The 18802-nt window shown below is 41.7% G+C and overlaps 2 protein-coding genes across 10 annotated transcripts in view; both read left to right on the top strand.

Annotated features, from left to right (window-relative positions):
* lyst (lysosomal trafficking regulator) overlaps positions 1-2197 on the top strand; it is a 63235-nt gene extending 61038 nt beyond the window's left edge. For all 9 annotated transcript variants that reach the window (XM_061789476.1, XM_061789478.1, XM_061789477.1 and 6 more), the window contains 2 exons: positions 513-584; positions 668-2197. In XM_061789476.1, coding sequence (XP_061645460.1) covers positions 513-584; positions 668-806 — 211 coding nt within the window. In that variant the 3' untranslated portion in view covers positions 807-2197. The remainder of the gene's footprint in view (positions 1-512; positions 585-667) is intronic.
* Positions 2198-6523: 4326 nt separating this feature from the next.
* LOC133486112 (guanine nucleotide-binding protein G(I)/G(S)/G(O) subunit gamma-4) lies at positions 6524-18042 on the top strand. The gene is made up of 3 exons (XM_061790780.1): positions 6524-7109; positions 8971-9077; positions 16228-18042. The coding sequence occupies exons 2-3, from the start codon at positions 8979-8981 to the stop codon at positions 16354-16356; spliced, it is 228 nt and encodes a 75-aa protein (XP_061646764.1). The 5' UTR covers positions 6524-7109; positions 8971-8978; the 3' UTR covers positions 16357-18042.
* The last annotated feature ends 760 nt before the right edge of the window (positions 18043-18802 follow it).

The raw sequence follows: 18802 nt of genomic DNA on the forward strand, positions 1-18802 counted from the left end.
AGAACTTGCCCAGCTGTTCATTTCGCCTACAGAAGATGAGGACTTTGATGGATTTGTGGATGAGGATTGATCAAAAAATAACATTGTTAAATACTTCAATAAAGTACAACAGAACTCAGTTTTGCTCCCGCTGCCTTTTTAAAAACTATGTTTTAGCGTGCATGCATGCTACCATATGTTTTAAGCTAGCATATGTTTTACCATGCCTGCGCCCAATAATACCTTATTATGTGTGCCTTATGTATGTGTTAAACACAGAAATTGACCCCGGAACTGAGACTGGGCCTTTTAATACGGTACGCCTTATGGTCATGAAAATACGGTAGTTTTGTCTGATGAAAGTCCTCTTGCTTAATGCAAACTTATAATGTAAATAATAATAATAATAATGTGCCTAATTGTGAAAATAGAAAAATGGCAAAATAACAACTTACGAACAATTTAAGATGCAAACAGCCTTCCGGAATGTGATTTCTTGGTAAGTGTCGTCACATTCCTCCTGTCTTTTTCAGACTTTGGAGCACGTGGGACTTGAAACCAGTGAGAGAGATCACCTTTCCCAAGTCGTCCAAACCCATCATCAGGTAGTGTGTTATGCAGCCTTGCCCTTGACAGGAATATTCTTGTCGATTTTTTGTGACAAGCGTCGTGTGTCTGTTTGCCTCAGCCTGACGTACTCGTGTGACGGCCACCACCTGTACACAGCCAACAGCGAGGGCACCGTGATGGCCTGGTGTCGGCGGGACCAGCAGCGCATGAAGCTGCCCATGTTCTACTCTTTCTTGAGCAGCTACGCCGCAGGCTGAGTGGGTGTATATGTGTTTGTGTGTGTGTGCACATGTGAGCGTGTGAGAGACGGTTACTACCTTGCAGGTGTATCCTCACTTCCACCTTGGCAAGAGAAGCTGCTCTTCCTCCCTCCTCCTCCCATGGAGAGAAACAAATGACAGCCTCAATACCCTGCTTGACTTTTACCTCAAGCCGTCCCCAGCCATATTATACATATATAAATATATACATATAGTACATAGAGGAATGTTTGGTCGTGGCTGCAATAGACACTTTATTTTTTCTCTTTTGTTTTCCTTGCCTGACATTTATTTTTCCCTGTTTAAGCTGCTAGCTTGGCTAAAAAGCCAAACGTCCCCCTCCGGGCTTCGCCTTTTGTGCAGCGGGGCCCCTGAGAAAGGACGGGCTGACGTGTTACTACTGCATGCTGCAATGACGCTTGACTGCACTGAGGTGACGCGCTCGTTGAACTCACCTTTTAGCCGGTGTGGAATGTTGATGTCGCTTTTGTTTTTTGGAAATCGTCTGCAGGCCAACACACTACATGCACCCTCTTACGACACAGTTAACCAACAGCATTGACTTCCGAGTCTCCAGAATCTGAGCCGTTGTATTTTTTTTATTTTATTTTTTTTTAAACTTCACACAGTGTTGAAGTGCATCGTCTCCATCCCGAGCCTCCCGTCTGCTCTCAAACAGGCGACCAACTGGCTCCCTCCTTTCATGCAGCTATTCTTTTACTTGCCCTCACTATTTTGCGGCACTTTTACTTTGTCCATGTCAATTGAAAAAGCAGTCACGTTACTTTCAGCTCGCCCAACCACTGTTTTACGTCATGTCAAACTAGTCGTCTTTGATTTGTTTCCAAGTGTCATCTGCAGAGAGCAATATCAGATTACATGCAATAGGTCCTCATTTTTGTTATTGTGGGTTTTGCCTTTCAAGCCTGCTGCGTCGATGTCTTGCGTTTCACTCTTGTTTACAAGAAAGGGAATATTTGTTTGAGACTTTCCTCCTTGCGATGGTATTCTTTGTGTTTCCGCCTCTTACATGCAGCGTCACCACTGCACAGGAGCACCCTTTGTTTACTTTTTCCTTACGTGTCCATTCTTTTCCACAATGAGACATTTTACAAGAATCTTTTTTTTTTTTTTTTTTTCTCGTGATTTCTAAGAGGGTGACAGAACGAAGGATGATGTGATATTACTTTTTTTCCCTCGATAAACTTGAGCTATGCATAAATGAAGTTTGTTGAATGGTGTGGGATCTAATTGATCTCACAGGCCTGACTGCAGTTCGGACTAAGTTTGACAGGTCATGTTTTGTTTGTATATGTGTGTGTGTGAACACATTAAATGAGCATATTCTAAATATATAAACAGATATGTATAAAAAATTTGAACTATTACACTGCCTTGTCTTTGTGTCACTTTCTTGGGGTGCCAAACTCCTTTTGTCGCGGGCCACATCGTAGTTATGGTTTCCCTCGGCGGGCCGTTATAACTGAGCTGGGGATGGGCGAGTAACGATACCAGGTATCAGCTTTGGGCCAATACTGGCCTTATTTGAAGGTACAGGATCCTCGCAAAGCCTGCCAATACCAGCCACCAATACTCAGGGCAAAAAAACATCTGACATCGAGTAAGTCCTCACCAGTAGTTGGCACTACACAACTGTCATTTGACATTGGGGAGTACTCAAGAGTGGATGCTTGTACTCGTATTGTTGTGGGGGGGAAAAAAAGTGTTATCAAACATCCCTGCTGTGAACTCATCTAAATATGTGATTGCCTAATATATATATAACAACAACAAATGTATAACTAGTTTTGAGCTCACGAGTCAGTACAAATGTTTAATAATAATAATAAATGTTTGGTAATAGATTTTTCAGTTCATTTTAAAAGGGGATGGATAAAGAAATTGTTACAATAGCTCAATCTGCAGTTTGGGTATTGTACCAAGAGACGTGGAGTCGACCCACATGATTTACTTTCGCGGGCCACATAAAAAGGATGGGGCCCCCCGCCCATGGGTTTGAGGCCTGTGACTTAAGGGGCCAAAATTTAAAACGCTTTAGAACAACTTTGCATTATATAATGAACTGCCTTCCTCCTTCATCAATTTTTCCATTTTATTGGACATTATAATTACAAGCCATCCTATCAAACAAAAAATTATCTAATTGTTGATTTTGACGGGATGTCGGGTGCTGGTCACGGAAAATTGCCATATATAGTTTATGCATAACTTATGCGCTAATTTGAGAATTAGAATTGTGAATTGCTCACCATGAATATGTTACCACTGCATTTAAGAAATTCAATAAACTATAGCGCAGGCGTTGAAGGACCATGTTTAATTGTTTAAAATAGACATGACCCAAGTCATTTGGCCAAGCGGTAAACGCACAAAAAAAGAAAGTTTATGTAAAATAGTTTAATTTTACTGCCCCTGCGATTGGCTGGCGATCAGTCCGGGGTGTACCCCGCCTCTCGCCCCGAGTCAGCTGGGATAGGCTCCAGCTCGCCTGCAACCCTAGTGAGGATAAGCGGATGGATGGATGGATGGGTTTCATTTTACGATAAAAATTATTCATTCTTGTTTTTAAATTGTATTCAAAATTGAATTAGAATTAACAAATGTAAGGAAAATATCTTAAAAGTTTTTTAATGTATAATGTAAAATGTTTAATTTACTAGATTTGTTTATTTTTTACTATCAAATAATTATTTCATTCACTGCCATTGATGGCTATAGAAGTCAAATATGCATGTTAACTGGGAGGGCTGGCAGTGAATGCGTTTTTAAAAGGGATAAATGAATATACAAATAAAGATAAATTCAAAGAAACAATTTCAGGAAATAATTGCCAAATGAATGCATTGAATACAGGATTCTTGCTGCTGTACACATAAATACTCTGCGCCCAATTAAAAACACAGTGGGCTGTATGTGGTACCTGTGCGGCATATTTTGCCCATCCCTGATGTAGATTCGATACTAGTGAAAGTATCTGACTACATGACATTTTTTATTTATTCTTATATTACGAAACAAAATAAATTCTATATCATGACAGTGTGATCATACAGTTTTAACTAAAGCGTTGTGATACAAATCTTAATTTTCCAAGTAATCATCCCTCCATCCATTTTCAACACCGCTTATCCTGGTTAGGGTCACAGGACGCTGGAGCCTATCCCAGCTGACTTCCGGCGAAAGGCGGACTACACCCTGAACTGGTCACCAGTCAGTCGCAGGGCACATAGGCACGGACAACCATTCGCACTCACGTTCACACCGTCACTGAGTGGGAACTGAACCCACGCTGCCCGCACCAAAGTCAGGCGAGTGTACCACTACACTCCAAAGTAATCAATTATTACAATTATGTACTGTATTACCAAAAACCATCGAAGAACACATTCACTGCCATTTACGCAGTGTCCCTGAACACAACTCGCGTTCTCACGCAGCTGCGACGTGGCTGCCTAATGTTGTGGCCCCCATATTGAATTCTGGAAGGAATCCAGGTGATGAAAGGAATTGAAACACACATATTAGCTGGCAAAGGTACTCACACGTTGTACTTAAGTACAGATACCTGTGTAAAAAAAAAAAAAAAAAAAACACATAAAAGTACAAATATTGATTCAACTCCTGTACTTCAAAGTATAAAAGTACACACTCTGAAATGTACTTAAGTACAAAAGTTTATATATATATAGTCAATTATTTACAATACTGACTTTAGTATCTTGGCACCACAAAATATTTTTTACACAAATTAGTTCCCCTCCTAGTTTCTTCCTCTCTCTAAATTAGAGTTAGTATACTGAGAGGAGGGGGGGGGTCACAGGACAAATTCCAACACCTCAGTTTATTATACGTTGCATGTTGGTTGTTGTTGTTTTTTAAACTAAGAGCAAACTCGCGTTGGGTGAGGCTTTTATGCGATCAAAACAACGTGTTCCCATTCCTTAACTAACGTTGTGAAGTAATGGACAAAGGAAATAGAAACTAAATAAACTAATAATATATATATTTTTAAACTTACCTGTATGTTTTTTTCCCCCCGATAAGATGAGAATTTCTGAACGGCAGAAACTAGTTGTTTATAGGCTAGCACAAGACAGCAATTCTCGTAAAATAAGGCCACCGATGGCTCCGAATCTGTTGCATCATCGTAATGCTCACTGGTTCACGTTCTTCCATGAAGCTGCTGTCCCAGTTTTTCCGCCTTTGAGACCCCAAAATCTCAATCAATCAAGATCTCAACCATGGCTGACTACCTACTTAAAAAGTTGTCCGAAAAAGAAATACTCGAGTGCAGATTAGCTGACAAATGTAGCTGCACAAATTTGACCCTTTGTGACACTTGACAGCAATAAAAATGGCATTTCTTCACCATGAAATTGGATAAATTTTCTTAAAGTGTCTCAAAATACGGCGGCACGGTGGCCGACTGGTTAGAGCGTCAGCCTCACAGTTCTGAGGTGCGGGGTTCAATCCCCGTCCCCGCCTGTGTGGAGTTTGCATGTTCTCCCCGTACCTGTGTGGGTTTTCTCCGGGCACTCCGGTTTCCTCCCACATCCCAAAAACATGCATTAATTGGAGACTCTAAATTGCCCGTAGGCATGACTGTGAGTGCGAATGGTTGTTTGTTTCTATGTGCCCTGCGATTGGCTGGCAACCAGTTCAGGGTGTACCCCGCCTCCTGCCCGATGACAGCTGGGATAGGCTCCAGCACGCCCGCGACCCTAGTGAGGAGAAGCGGCTCAGATAATGGATGGATGGGTCTCAAAATACAAAACAAAAACAAAAAAATAAATTAAGAATGCAATTCTTTTATCCGGGTACTACAAAGTTTGTGTACACTGAGGCTCTTCCTGGTCAAATTTGACCTGCGTCTACTAGAATGAATTTTAGATTTACCAGTGTGTGTTCACTCAAGAAAAGAAAGAAAATGGTGGTCATAGTGGGAGTCTTGACACTGTCCAAGCCATAAATGTGTGTATTTTCTATGGGACAGTGCTAAGCGGTTCCTGAGAACTGGTCTGTGTTTCCACCACATTTGCACAGGTTTCATTCCCCTTTAAGCATAGAATTAGCAATTACATAAAATATTGCCAGATGGAGTTTTTGCTAGCACTCATTAAAGTGATCGAACAAAAAATTTGTATTTTAAAAAACACTATGCGTGATAATACAAATATTCTACAGTTAATTTGATCGTGCATTTATCCATTTTATGCAAATGGTTCCGATTTGTAGTTGCGTACTTGGTTACTTCCCAGCAGTGAAATGAAAGAGGCTTGCGTGCATGGATCTTGTGACGGGCAAATGACAACGAGGCTTCGGAGCTCGTGTCACTCTTTCTTGGAGCGAAACACCGGCGTCACGTGACCGATGACGTTCAAGCTGTTTCGCTTCGCGCTTCATTCCTTCAAAAATGTTTCGAAGCTTTTCATTGGCTCATAGTCTTTGAGTGTGTGTCATTGGCTCGTGGCGTTTCATTTATTCTTTTTTTTTTTAAATCTGGAATGTGTTCCAGAGTCTGGGGGAGAGTTCCTGTATATTTTATTGTAATGACGATATAATCATTATTCGGTATGAATGAACAAAAAACTTGAATGACCATACAGCCGTTTCTGAACTTTTATTGCTGTCATGGTGAAACAGTGGCAGTGCTTCAGTGGTAATCTTTAGCGGTTGCTATGGCTTCAGTTGTCCACCAGATGTCGCCGTCGCCGTCACCGTCACTGAAGCCTTGAAGCGTTGAATCTTTTCCGGCACAATCGTTAGGAAAGCCTCAGTGCTTCATGAGGCTTCACTTGCCATGGATGTGACTGACATTAAAGCTTCACGTACATTTCCGGTTGTTGCTATGAGGAGGAGGGCGGGGCTCTGATGTCAAAGCTGAAGTAAAGCAGAGAAAACAATAAAAAAAAAAAAAAACACTTGGGGAAGCCTGCAGCAGGTTTTCATGTCTTCTGCTGCATCGAGGAGCCATCGCTGGTGCGTTCAGGGTCAGCGTACACGGTGGGAGAAGGCGCAATCCGCGGCTCCTGCTCCACACGGCGTCGTCACACGGAGGTGTCCCCCGCTTTTTGCCAGCATCTCTCCGAGCCCCAGCCGCGGCGGTCCTCCTCATCTCCATTCTCCTTCCTCGCACGACTCACGGAGCGAATCTGCCGAGGCCACATCGCCGCGGCGAGGCTCCCAGCTTCTGACATTTGACAGAGCCTCTTTGTGTGTGTGCCTGCGTGTTGGGTGGAGTCGACCCGGAATTGTCCAATTTGGAAAAAGCACAATCAGGTAAGCCTCCACATCACTAATATTTAGACAACAGTTCCGTTTCTCTCTCGCTATCTTCTCTCTACACAGGCCTGCCGCTCAAGTCTATTGAAATGCCGCCGCTCGTGTTCTATTTGGAATTGGAATTAAACGACACGGTTGTCATAAGTGGGAGGAGGGAGGGGGTGGAAGAAACGAAGGGAAGCCTCAATGGGGAAAGGCCCTAAAACGGAGAGCAATACATTGACTTCAGAGCCTTGAAAGGGCGGTATATAACATTTATTAAAAATACAAAATAAAAATACACTCAGTAGCATTTTGACTCGACGGGTGCAATAATAATGACCAACAATCTAAAAACACCAACGGATTCAGGAGCATCGCACCCGTGATTGTAAAACACATTTGTGATCAGGTGTCCATTTCCTGTGGATGGTGCTGCTCACGTCATGGGAGGGGGGTCAATCCTGGGCCCTGGAAGAGGAGCGAGACAATGCAATCTTCGTACACCTTCTCAAACAGAGCTACAATAGCTGTCCACGTACAGTGGATCTAAAAATTATACAAGCCTGCGCTGTTCCAATGCCAGTTATTGTGATTTTAAAAAATGAGGTATGTAGTATGCTTTTCCTGCCATGTTTTGTAGTCACATCTTGCAGCACAAGCCATGGTCCATAGAGAGCTTCCACAGCATCACAGGGATCTTATTTTTCAAAGGTAGAAAAGGCGAGGGTACAAAAAAAAAAAAGATAATACGGCTTGTCCTGTAAGATGTGACTATAAAAGTGTCAGCAAAAGCCTACTAGAACATGTGAACTTTAATTAATTAATCAGAGGCACTTTAAATGTTGGCAGGTGTATGTGTTGACCCTTTTTTATGAAATACATGTCTTAGAGAACAGTGCCAAATTGGAATGATTAAAAAAATAACAATTGCAAAGTACACTGTATAGAAAATGAGGCTTCAAAACAGTGAACAATCAAGCCATTCTATGCATTCTCAAATGCTGAATGCACTGAAACCATTACCTGCCAATCAAATACCAGTTTGAGCTGCAAAAATATATCTGCTTAAAGCCTCCTGTGGCTGGAATATGGGTTGTCATGATGCTTTTCCTCGCTGCGACAACGAGGCACTCTAAAGTGGCCAAGCCCCTGTCGACCCGCTGGCTATCACATTGGTTGTTATTCCGCCCCCCCAACCCCTCGCTCTTCTGCCTTCTCTCTGTGATGTGCGCGCACTTCAGGCCAACAACGAGACACGCTAAGCAGCAACGTCAGTGGACTGTCCGGAGGGAAGATTCATTTTTGGGGTGTAGAAATAGGTAGCCAGCTAATTGCACATCGCAAATGCGCTAGATAACAACTGATGTACACTAAGTGAAGGCGATTACATTCTTATATAGTGAGGGTGGGGGGTGGGGGCAACTCATGCCGTTTTAGCCACACCCAAATAAATCCGGAAAACTGAAATGGTGGAAAACAGTCTAATGCTATATCGCCAGAATTGAGTACGACATAGTTCCCAGTATTTGCACGTTTTCAGCAATTTTCTTCAAACCTATAATGTATTTAGGACAAAATCTCTGAATTCATTTGATAGGGTCTTTAACTTGAGTTTGAATGTGATGGGTTAATTCTGAACAAAGCCAAATTCCCATTCTTGGTCTTAGTCAATCTTGGTTACATTCCTTATCTTGGTCTCACTTTTTCACAAAAACCCGCCATTTGCTCTCTGCTAGTGGCTCAAACATAAAATTGTTATTAAGTGCTAATTTGTTAGTTTGTAGTACACGCACACACACTCTCTCTCACACACACACACAGTCTGTCGCATCAGTGCTAAACTCAACACCCTAACCTCTGTTTTGGGGTGTGACAGGGAGCACCATGAAAGACGGCATCGCCAACAACAGCACAGCCAGCATCTCTCAAGCCAGGAAAGCTGTGGAGCAGCTCAAGATGGAGGCCTGCATGGATAGGATAAAGGTACAGGTCACTTTATGACACTGAAAAGTAAACTAGAGTATGTATGAATGTAGCTACACTGTTGGTTGGTCTTGATTGTTGATTGCCAAGCTTTGCCTAATCCCGCCAACCTTTCTTACCCTATTTTATCATAGCTTAGCCGATCGAAAATGTCAAAATTATTTTCCGTGTTGGGAGCACATGTTGAATTATTTCTAAATGAAACAAAAACAACGGTGAAACAGGTGACAGCACTTCCTTCCGGCAGGGGTAAATGGTGGAAGCACTATAGCAGTAGACCAGGAAGAAGCACCCATACAAAGTTTAAACATCTACAGTATCTTTTGTTTCACATAAGATTTCCCCACACTAGAGGAAAGTTTGCTCGCATCAGCACGGCAGACGAGGCTGGAAGCCTGCCAAGTGCCTTCATCGCCACTTGTCATCCTTCAGCCACGCTCAGCGCTAATAAAGCTACTTGCGAGGAGGAAAATCCTCCCTGCATCAAAAAACATACAGTTCCCTAATTTGAAGAAGAAAAGAGAAAAAGCGGAAGAAGTCTGGTGGAATACACTGTTGTCCCCCATGGCTAGGCATTTGTAGTTTTTAATTCTGTGGCAGTTGTCGGTAGCAGTGCAAGGCTCACACAGAACATTTGAACCTCATGAAATTTCATGAAGTATCCACCTGTCCATTCATCACACACCCACCCTTTAATCCTTGCATCTACCCAAGCAGACATCCATTTATCCATGATCCATGACAACTTCCATCAAACCGTCCATCCACCCATTGATCCAATCGTCTATCTGTTCGAGCGTCCATTTCTTTGACTTAATCATGTGTAAACCTTACAATAATATTACATATACTTTTTAGGTATAAAAACTCTGCCTTATTTTTAATGAACATGTACTGTATTTCTCCTACTCTTCTGTATTTTAATGTTGGTCATGATGGTGGTACTTGGAGTGCTAAGTATTTTTTAGGTGGTACTAGGTGTAAAAAGCTTGTGAACCACTGTATTAGACAAAACAATTGATGCATCAGTAGAAGAAAGCATATACAATACAGTACAGTAGAATACAACTGCAGATTGAGTAACAAGTGTTCTATTCCCTGAGGTTTCCAGTGGAAACAAAATGACACAATAACTGACCACGGGCTATTTTCAGTTCCTTTACATCTCCAGTTTGTATTTTTGTCATCTAATAGCTTGTGAAGTGGAGAGCATCCATGAATGAAAGCAGAATAAAGAGACGAGGCAGAGGAGGAAGCATTATTGGCGATGTCTGCTGGTTTCTTTAGATTTAATTAAGGGACGTGATGAGCCGGAGTGTGTATCAGTGACAAGAGCGGGCGCCTCGTTGAGGGACCTTCTCATTAATCGCTCAATCAGCCAAAGGAACGTGAACTGTGTTAATTAGAAGGACTCTCGCTGCATCGTGGGGCTGCAGTGTAATTACCAGCCAGTCTGGACCCTAGACACACACGCACACACACATTTCTATTTCTCAGCAGAAAATGTACCTTAATTTGCACTATAATTCATTTTGACTATCAGAGTAATTATGCACTTTATTTGCGTCGTAATGGAAGTATTTGTTAATATTCCCTCTTTATACAGTTGCGTTACTGCCATGATAACTAAATTAGGTCATCAAGGGCTGTGTTTTCCGACTGTTATTGCACCAAGGGGCAAATTTTACAGCAATCACAGGGCACATATCAAAAAACAACCATTCATTCTCAAATTCCCACCTATGGGCTTCACTGAACCAAACATGCATGTTTTTGGAAGATAGGGAAGCCAGAGTACCCGGAGACAACCAACCGAATTACTGGAAGAATATACAAACTCCACACAGGCCAATGAACATTAGTACCAACATGACATGAGATTTGGCCAGGCTGGTCCACCAGTATTATAGCCCACTAAAGTAGCTAGCCAGTATACTGTCAGACTGATTAAGTTATTATTTTAAAGGTGAAATATTGTTGCTTTTAAGTCCATAACGTATCATAATGGAGTTTTACACAAGCCACCCTATTGTCCCTAAAACTGCCACTTGCAGCAACGTTGTAAACACTCTGATTGGTTGACATTTAATAGCTAGATAGATCTTCTCTGCTGTATCTCAGGAAATACAAAAAAAGAAAGTCAGGCTCGCAGTTTGTGCAAATTGTTTTGGAAAGTTGTGATTTGTGACGCCCAGCAAAGAAAATGTCACCTGTTGTCTGCAATAGGGAGCTGAGGGTGTGTTGCAATGACATATCGACTTCTCATCTTGCTCTGAGTTAGTGCAAAAGTCACAGGAGAGGTGGTGCATAAATAATAACAAAGATGAATCAACAAGAATGGAGTTTGTTGCAGGAGAATGGATTCCATGTGGCTTCTTTTAGTGTGTTATTCTATATTATTTATTATTCATTCCTAGATGGGGTATCGGACACAAAGAGGCAGTTTTCACGTGCCTTCAGGAGACTGAAACTGAACTATCACACAGTATTTTGTAGAAGTACCCTTTTGAGCTAATACAGCCATGAGTCTTTTTGGGAATGATGCAACAAGTTTGTCACACCTGGATTTGGGGATCCTCTGCCATTCCTCCTTGCAGATCCTCTCCAGTTCTGTCAGGTTGGATGGTGAACGTTGGTGACAGCCATTTTCAGGTCTTTCCAGAGATGCTCAATTGGGTTTAAGTCAGGGCTCTGGCTGGACCATTCAAAAATAGTCACATAGTTGTTCTGAAGGGTCATTGTCTTTTTTGAAGGTGAACCTTCGGCCCAGTCTGAGGTTCTGAGCACTCTGGAGAAGGTTTTCGTCTAGGATATCCCTGTACTTGGCCACATTCATCTTTTCTACGATTGCAACCAGTCTCCCTGTCCCTGCAGCTGAAAAACACCCCCACAGCATGATGCTTCCACCACCATGCTTCAGTGTTGGGACTGTATAGGACAGGTGATGAGCAGTGCCTGGTTTTCTCCACACATACCGCTTAGAATTAAGGCCAAAAAGTTCTATCTTGGTCTCATCAGACCAGAGAATCTTATTTCTCACCATCTTGGAGTCCTTCAGGTGTTTTTTAGCAAACTCCATGTGGGCTTTCATGTGTTTTTGCACTGAGGAGAGGCTTCCGTCGGGCCACTCTGCCATAAAGCCCGGACTGGTGGAGGGCTGCAGTAATGTTTGACTTTCTAGAACGTTCTCCCTTCTCCCGGCTGCATCTCTGTGCTCTTAGGAACCTTAAGTGCAGCAAAGATTTTTTTGTAACCTTGGCCAGATCTGTGCCTGCCACAATTCTGTCTCTGAGCTCTTCAGACAGTTCCTTTGACTTCATGATTCTCATTTGCTCTGAGATGCACTGTGGGCTGTAAGGTCTTATATAGACAGGTGTGTGGCTTTCCTAATCAAGTCCAATCAGTATAATCAAACACAGCTGGACTCCAATGAAGGTGGAGAACCATCTCAAGGATGATCAGAAGAAATCGACAGCACCGGAGTTAAATATGAGTGTCACAGCAAAGGGTCTAAATACTGTGATATTTCAGTTTTTCTTTTTTAATAAATCAGCAGAAATTTCAACAATAAATTTTTTTTTTCTGTCAATATGGGTTGCTGTGTGTACATTAATAAGGAAAAAAACGAACTTAAATTATTTTAACAAATGGCTACCATATAACAAAGAGTGCCAAATTTAAAGGGTCTGAAAACTTTCCGTACCCACTGTATATGTGTGTGTGTGTGTGTGTGTGTGTACGTGTGTGTGTGTGTGAATAGATAGATAGCTAGATGGATGCCAGTATGTGTTGTATGTTCTCAACCATTTCGAAATGCCACCATGTTGTGTGATGGTAAAAAATAGTCACCTAATATTAATCTGTATTGAAGAGTGCACGCAGAGTGCTCGTGTGGTTTTCATGAGTTACATTGAGCCCATCAGACAGGACATCAGATGCGTGTGTCCTCCGAGCCTTCGTCATCCCGCTGATGCAGCTGCTCCTTTCCTCCATTTGCTGACCCCCTCCATAACATGCCACTCAGATTCTGAGTGGAAGCCTTGCATGTGCATCCACTCTCTGCACGCTACAGTTTTCTAATGTCTAGTCACTTTCCCACATTAGGAACCACGGGGCCAGACGTGGGTTGTGATCCGAATGATATTCCAAAGAACTTGTGGTCACAGGACAGCATATTTGGTACACTAGCACAATTTAATAAAACCCAATGCCGTATCAAAAATTCTGCATGTTTTAAAAAGATAAAGGTTTTTGGATTGACACTTTCAGTGTCTATTATGGTGGTTGTTGTGTGGAACTTAATACTGTGTCAAGGTTTATTATATTATATTATATTATTTTATTTATTTCATTCGGATTTATTTTTCTGTTTGCAAAATAAGTTAAGGTGGCACAGTGGACGATTAGTTAGCACATCCGCCTCACAGTTCTGAGGACCCGGGTTCAAATCCGGCCTCGCCTCTGTGGTGTTTGAATGTTCTCCCCGTGCCTGTGTGGGTTTTCTCCGGGTACTCCGGTTTCCTCCCACATCCCCAAAACATGCACGGTAGGTTAAGACTCTAAATTGTCCATAGGTCTTTAATGTGAGTGGGACTGGTTGTTTGTTTCTATGTGCCCTGCGATTGGCTGGCAACCAATTCAGGGTGTACCCCGCCTCCTGCCCGCAGTTAGCTGGGATAGGCTCCAGCATGCCAGCGACCCTAGTGAGGATAAGTGGTACGGAAAATGGATGGATGGATTAATAAGGTAAGATGTTGTAGAATGTAGAATGAATTGAAAAATACATTACATAAAACAATACTACCTTGGTTACAAACCCCATTGTAGTCATGCTCATGCATAAACAAAGTATGACCTTTAGTAAACACATTAGGTACCTGATGTGGGTCGTAATGCGCTACATTTACTCTGCTACATTTGCTTAAATAACGTTTTGGATAAATTGTACTTGTCAAACTAGTTTTAGTGCGAATGGTTGTGTGTTTCTATGTGCCCTGCGATTGGCTGGTAACCAGTTCAGGGTGCACCCCGCCTTCTGCCCGATGATAGCTGGGATAGGCTCCAGCACGACCGCGACCCTTGTGAGGATAAGTGGCTCAGAAAATGGATGGATGGATGATATCTGTTGGGAAAAATTGGAATTTGCACATTCCTGTGTGTCATATTTTTGTCTAGTTGGCATTCAATTGCTGAATCAGAGCCTCTCATTAAAATAAATCAGAGGTTACTTCCCAGTGAGAGCAGTATTTTCACTAAATATTTTTCTTATTCAAGTAATAATGACAGATTGATATACAATATTGAACATTTGTTTACACACCAATTTACATCAAACGGGTCTTAAACTGCAATTTTCTTTTTAAATGACACTAAAAATGGTCATCTGTGAAAATGGAGGAGACGCACGTTGCTCAGTGTAGGTACGTCTCATATATGTCACAGCTAGAACAACAATCGAGCACCACAGCTGCGTTTTTTTGTGTTTGTGTTGATAAGAGAGCACTTTTATAACGTCTAATGCATCCACCACATTACTTACAGCACATCCATCCATCCATTTTCTACCGCTTATCCGAGGTCGGGTTGCGGGGGCAGTATCTTTAACAGGGATGCCCAGACTTCCCTTTCCCCAGCCACTTCATCCAGCTCTTCCGGGGTGGGGGGGAATTTGCATTCTTTGTTGTATGAAAACCGCTTACAAATAAAGTTTGATTGATTGATTTTTGGGGAAGGTGCTCAAGCCAAAAAAAAAAAAAAAAAGGGGCGTCCATCGCCAGAATTATTCATACAATTAAGAAAAAATATATATTATATAGCTATGTACTTATTTCCGTTAGCACAATCAACACAGTCAATAATAGAACTATTAACAAAGGAGGTGACTGTTAATAAACGTTAGGTTTTTATGATAGAGCCCAAGATAAATAATTCAGACTTTTCCCCCAGTATTAGTTAACCTATTACTTGTACATCTCAATTGCCAAAAAAAAATAATCTGAGAGGGGAAGTAAAAATAAAAAAATTGCGATAACGTGGTTGGACAAGTACACACACAGTCTGGGGATGAGGTTGTGTTCAGAATCACATTCAAACCCAAGTTAAATGGGGGTCAGCACACACCTGCCACCATTTAAAGTGCCTCTGATTTTAAGCTGGGAGTTTATGTACAAATCTCCCAAGGACTCAAATATCAATACCTTTTGGGTGAAATTGATGACAGAAAGGGTATTTATTTAGTTTTTAAATATTAATGAATTAAGTGGAAATAAAAGGGCTACAGCAAAAAGGGAAGTTTTTTTTCATCCAGGGCAAAAGGGCAGGTGTTTGAGCACCACTTAGGGTACATGTGTGCACGTGGCTGAAGAAATGCATTTTCACTCACTACTTGTCGTTCACCAGTGTCTCCGTTTAATGACGACTCTCACATCCTTTTGATCTCAACTGCTACCTTTGCTAAAGGCTTTGACCTATGGACAAATTTATACTCTAATTCAAACTCAAATGTTTTTTATGATTTAGTTCAAACTTCGATTTTTATTTGAGCCCAATCAAAAGTACGTTTCATGTTTAGTTTAGTAGTCAGAAATGTTCATTAACACAAAGCAAAAATATAATTTATTATAAAGACCAAAGACTATTTTGACCATCTCTACCATTCCTTCTTTTTCACTTCTAATTTTATTCTTCCTTTTTCCTTTCTTCCCTCCTATACTTGCATTTTCTCCATTTTCCTTCCTTGCTACTTGAGTCGGGATTCAAACCCAGAACTTTGAGGCGGATGCACTAACCACTACATACAGTATATTATCATTATTATATAAAACTATCATACTTGTCTTAATCCATGCTGGTTTAGATCCACATCACAAATTAGATAACAAAGAAAAATGAAATTAATATTCATCCTTCTCATCTAAAACTTTCAAAATGTTTTAATGTTATGATTTCATTTGTGTTTTTTGTTTTTGTGGTAAGTGCCCACTGGGTTGCCTCTTTTGGCCAGGTGCCATTGGTCAAAGGGAACAGAACAGGTTGAACTAGAAAACCCGATTTTCAAATGCACTAATGTACACATGCACTTCAGACGAATGCTGCCTTCGTTTAACTTTTTTTCAGTGTTCTTGATCATCTTCACGTGTGGTGTCAACAGGTGTCCAAAGCCGCCGCAGACCTGATGGCTTACTGCGACGCCCACATACGCGACGACCCTCTCATCGTTCCAGTGCCGGCCTCCGAGAACCCGTTCCGGGAGAAGAAGTTCTTCTGCGCCATCCTCTGATGAGCCACATGACAAGCGGCGCAAGCTGCAGGCGTGGCGTCGCCTGCCTTCTTTGTCTTCACCACACCTGAAGCGACTTGCCACGGGCGTCCACTCGAGTTTAGCCGGGTGGAGCCTGGTGTTGGTCGGGTCTGTCCTGGTGGCTGAGGGCTTCTACAGGGGGCAGTCTTGTTCTATAGGTTTGTTATTGCTTTGTTATTAGAGAACAGCCTTGCTCAGTGCTTCATGAGGTGAGAGGTGTTTTTTGATTTCCTTTTCTTTTATCGTGCTAGATCCGAACTTGCCTCAGGAAACAGACGTGTGCCCAGTAAACATCTTTTCACCTTCCATCTCTGCATCGCCTTGAAACATCAGTGCCTTTCAGTGTGTGAGCTTTAAAGTATTTGCTGCAGCATGCACTGAAAGCACCACTAAAACATGACACCTGGCTCATTTCACTAATGAACTGTTAGATGAAAGCCCCGAACAGCCCATCTACTTCATTGCGTGCGGGGTGAAGTCTTTTGGTGAGAAGCAAAGCAAGCTAATGTGTTTGTTCAAGCGACAAAACTTGTAGGCGCTGATCACCGTGCAACCCTTTTAAGTCCAAATGAGTTAATAAACCTTCTTAGCCATGCCTTGATGCATTTTACCTTTTGCCGTTTGCGTCCATTGATGCTTCAATCAGTCCTTCATCACATCCTGCAGCTCCCGATCGGAACACTTTCCCTACGTTGCAGGGTGTCAAGTGTTTTCTGGGCATATTTCCTGACTTTCTTTTTCCGTTTCAGAGTGAATGCCCAGGCCTTTGACATTAAAGACAAAACTGAGGCCTGCATGTTATTCTGCTCCCGTACTGACGACCGCCTCTGTTTACAAGCAGCTGTCTGTCTTTTTCCAGTGTACAGTATGTTTCAGTGCCAACCCTTGTGAGAGCAGTGTTATTGTCACACTGCGCTCATGCACACTTCTTTTTTCTTTGGTTGGTTGGTTGATTTGGAAGAAAAAGCACACAGTATACTTTACATGGTATTTAAATAACATTTACAAATTTTTATGATGAATTGTTGATGATTGTTTATTAATATTGTTATCAGTAGTATTATTGAATATTTGTTGCACAGCACTGACTGCTACATGACGTGTAGTGTGCTAGTAAGCTTGTAGGATACCTACAGTGGTTCATTATTTACAAATCATGCAGTTCGTCATAATTTGTGAGTATTTTTGAAATACACAACAGAAATCTGTGAAATGTGAAGTACTTTCCTCTTGGTACTTGAAGAGTCATTGTATTACTGATCAAACTCGGAGGAATGATGAAACGACTCTTCAGGAGAATCATTTCAGGATCATTATTCTTTATTTATGAAATCCTGAGGCTAGTCTTGGGGTGTCTTCACTGGCCCCTTGAGGATGGTGCCAAATTTTGAACAATAAATAACGGTATAACGGCAAAGGATGAATTTTGCATGGGTTTATCCAAACTAGCGAGAACTATTACAATATGAAATATTGCCTCTTTGCCGACTTTCCAGAAGCTGCTCTGCACATGAAATCACACCGGAGGTCCGATATGTTGACGATGTGCAACTGTATTCTTAAATGGTATTATTGTTTTTGTAAAAAGAAAAAACATGCATTTCATTTGCAAGCTTTGTAAATCCTTTGATGGATAAATTAATTAAAGAAAAACTGAATATCAAATGGTGCTCTGCTCTCTCAATCTGCATTTTATGTCATGGCTGCAAGTTGGCGACTACTACTACTCCACTGATGGCAGAAAGACGAATTTCAGAGATAAGACTTTTCATATGATTACTTAACCGAAGCCTTTGTGTAAAAACGAGACATCTACGACTTGTAAGGACTGTAGCCGCTCAGGCAGTTTTCAAAATGAAAGTGTGATTTTGCAAATGCATGTCTGACACAGTTCGTCTAGTGGTGAAGGTGTCTGCCCCACAATGGAGGGACCCTGCGCTCAAATCTCCCGTACGTGTGGTGTTTGCATGTTCTCCTCGTGCCAGTGTGGGTTTTCTCCTGGTGTTCCGGCTTCCTCCCATGTACAACCCGAATTCCAAAGAAGTTGGGATGTAAATAAATAAAAACAGAATACAATGATTTGCAAATCTTATTTAACCTATATTTAATTGAATACACTACAAAGACAAGATATTTAATGTTCAAACTGATAAACGTGATTGTTTTTAGCAAATAATCATGAACTTAGAATTTTATGGCTGCAACACGTTCCAAAAAAGCTGGGACAGGTGGCAAAAAAGACTGAGAAAGTTGAGGAATGCTCATCAAACACCTGTTTGGAACATCCCACAGGTGAACAGGCTAATTGGGAACAGGTGGGTGCCATGATTGGGTATAAAAGAATTGCTCAGTCATTCACAAGCAAAGATGGGGCGAGGTTCACCTCTTTGTGAACAACTGCGTGAGAAAATAGTCGAACAGTTTA

The sequence above is a fragment of the Phyllopteryx taeniolatus genome, chromosome 11 (genome assembly GCF_024500385.1).
Source record: "Phyllopteryx taeniolatus isolate TA_2022b chromosome 11, UOR_Ptae_1.2, whole genome shotgun sequence".
Classification (NCBI taxonomy): Eukaryota; Metazoa; Chordata; class Actinopteri; order Syngnathiformes; family Syngnathidae; genus Phyllopteryx; species Phyllopteryx taeniolatus.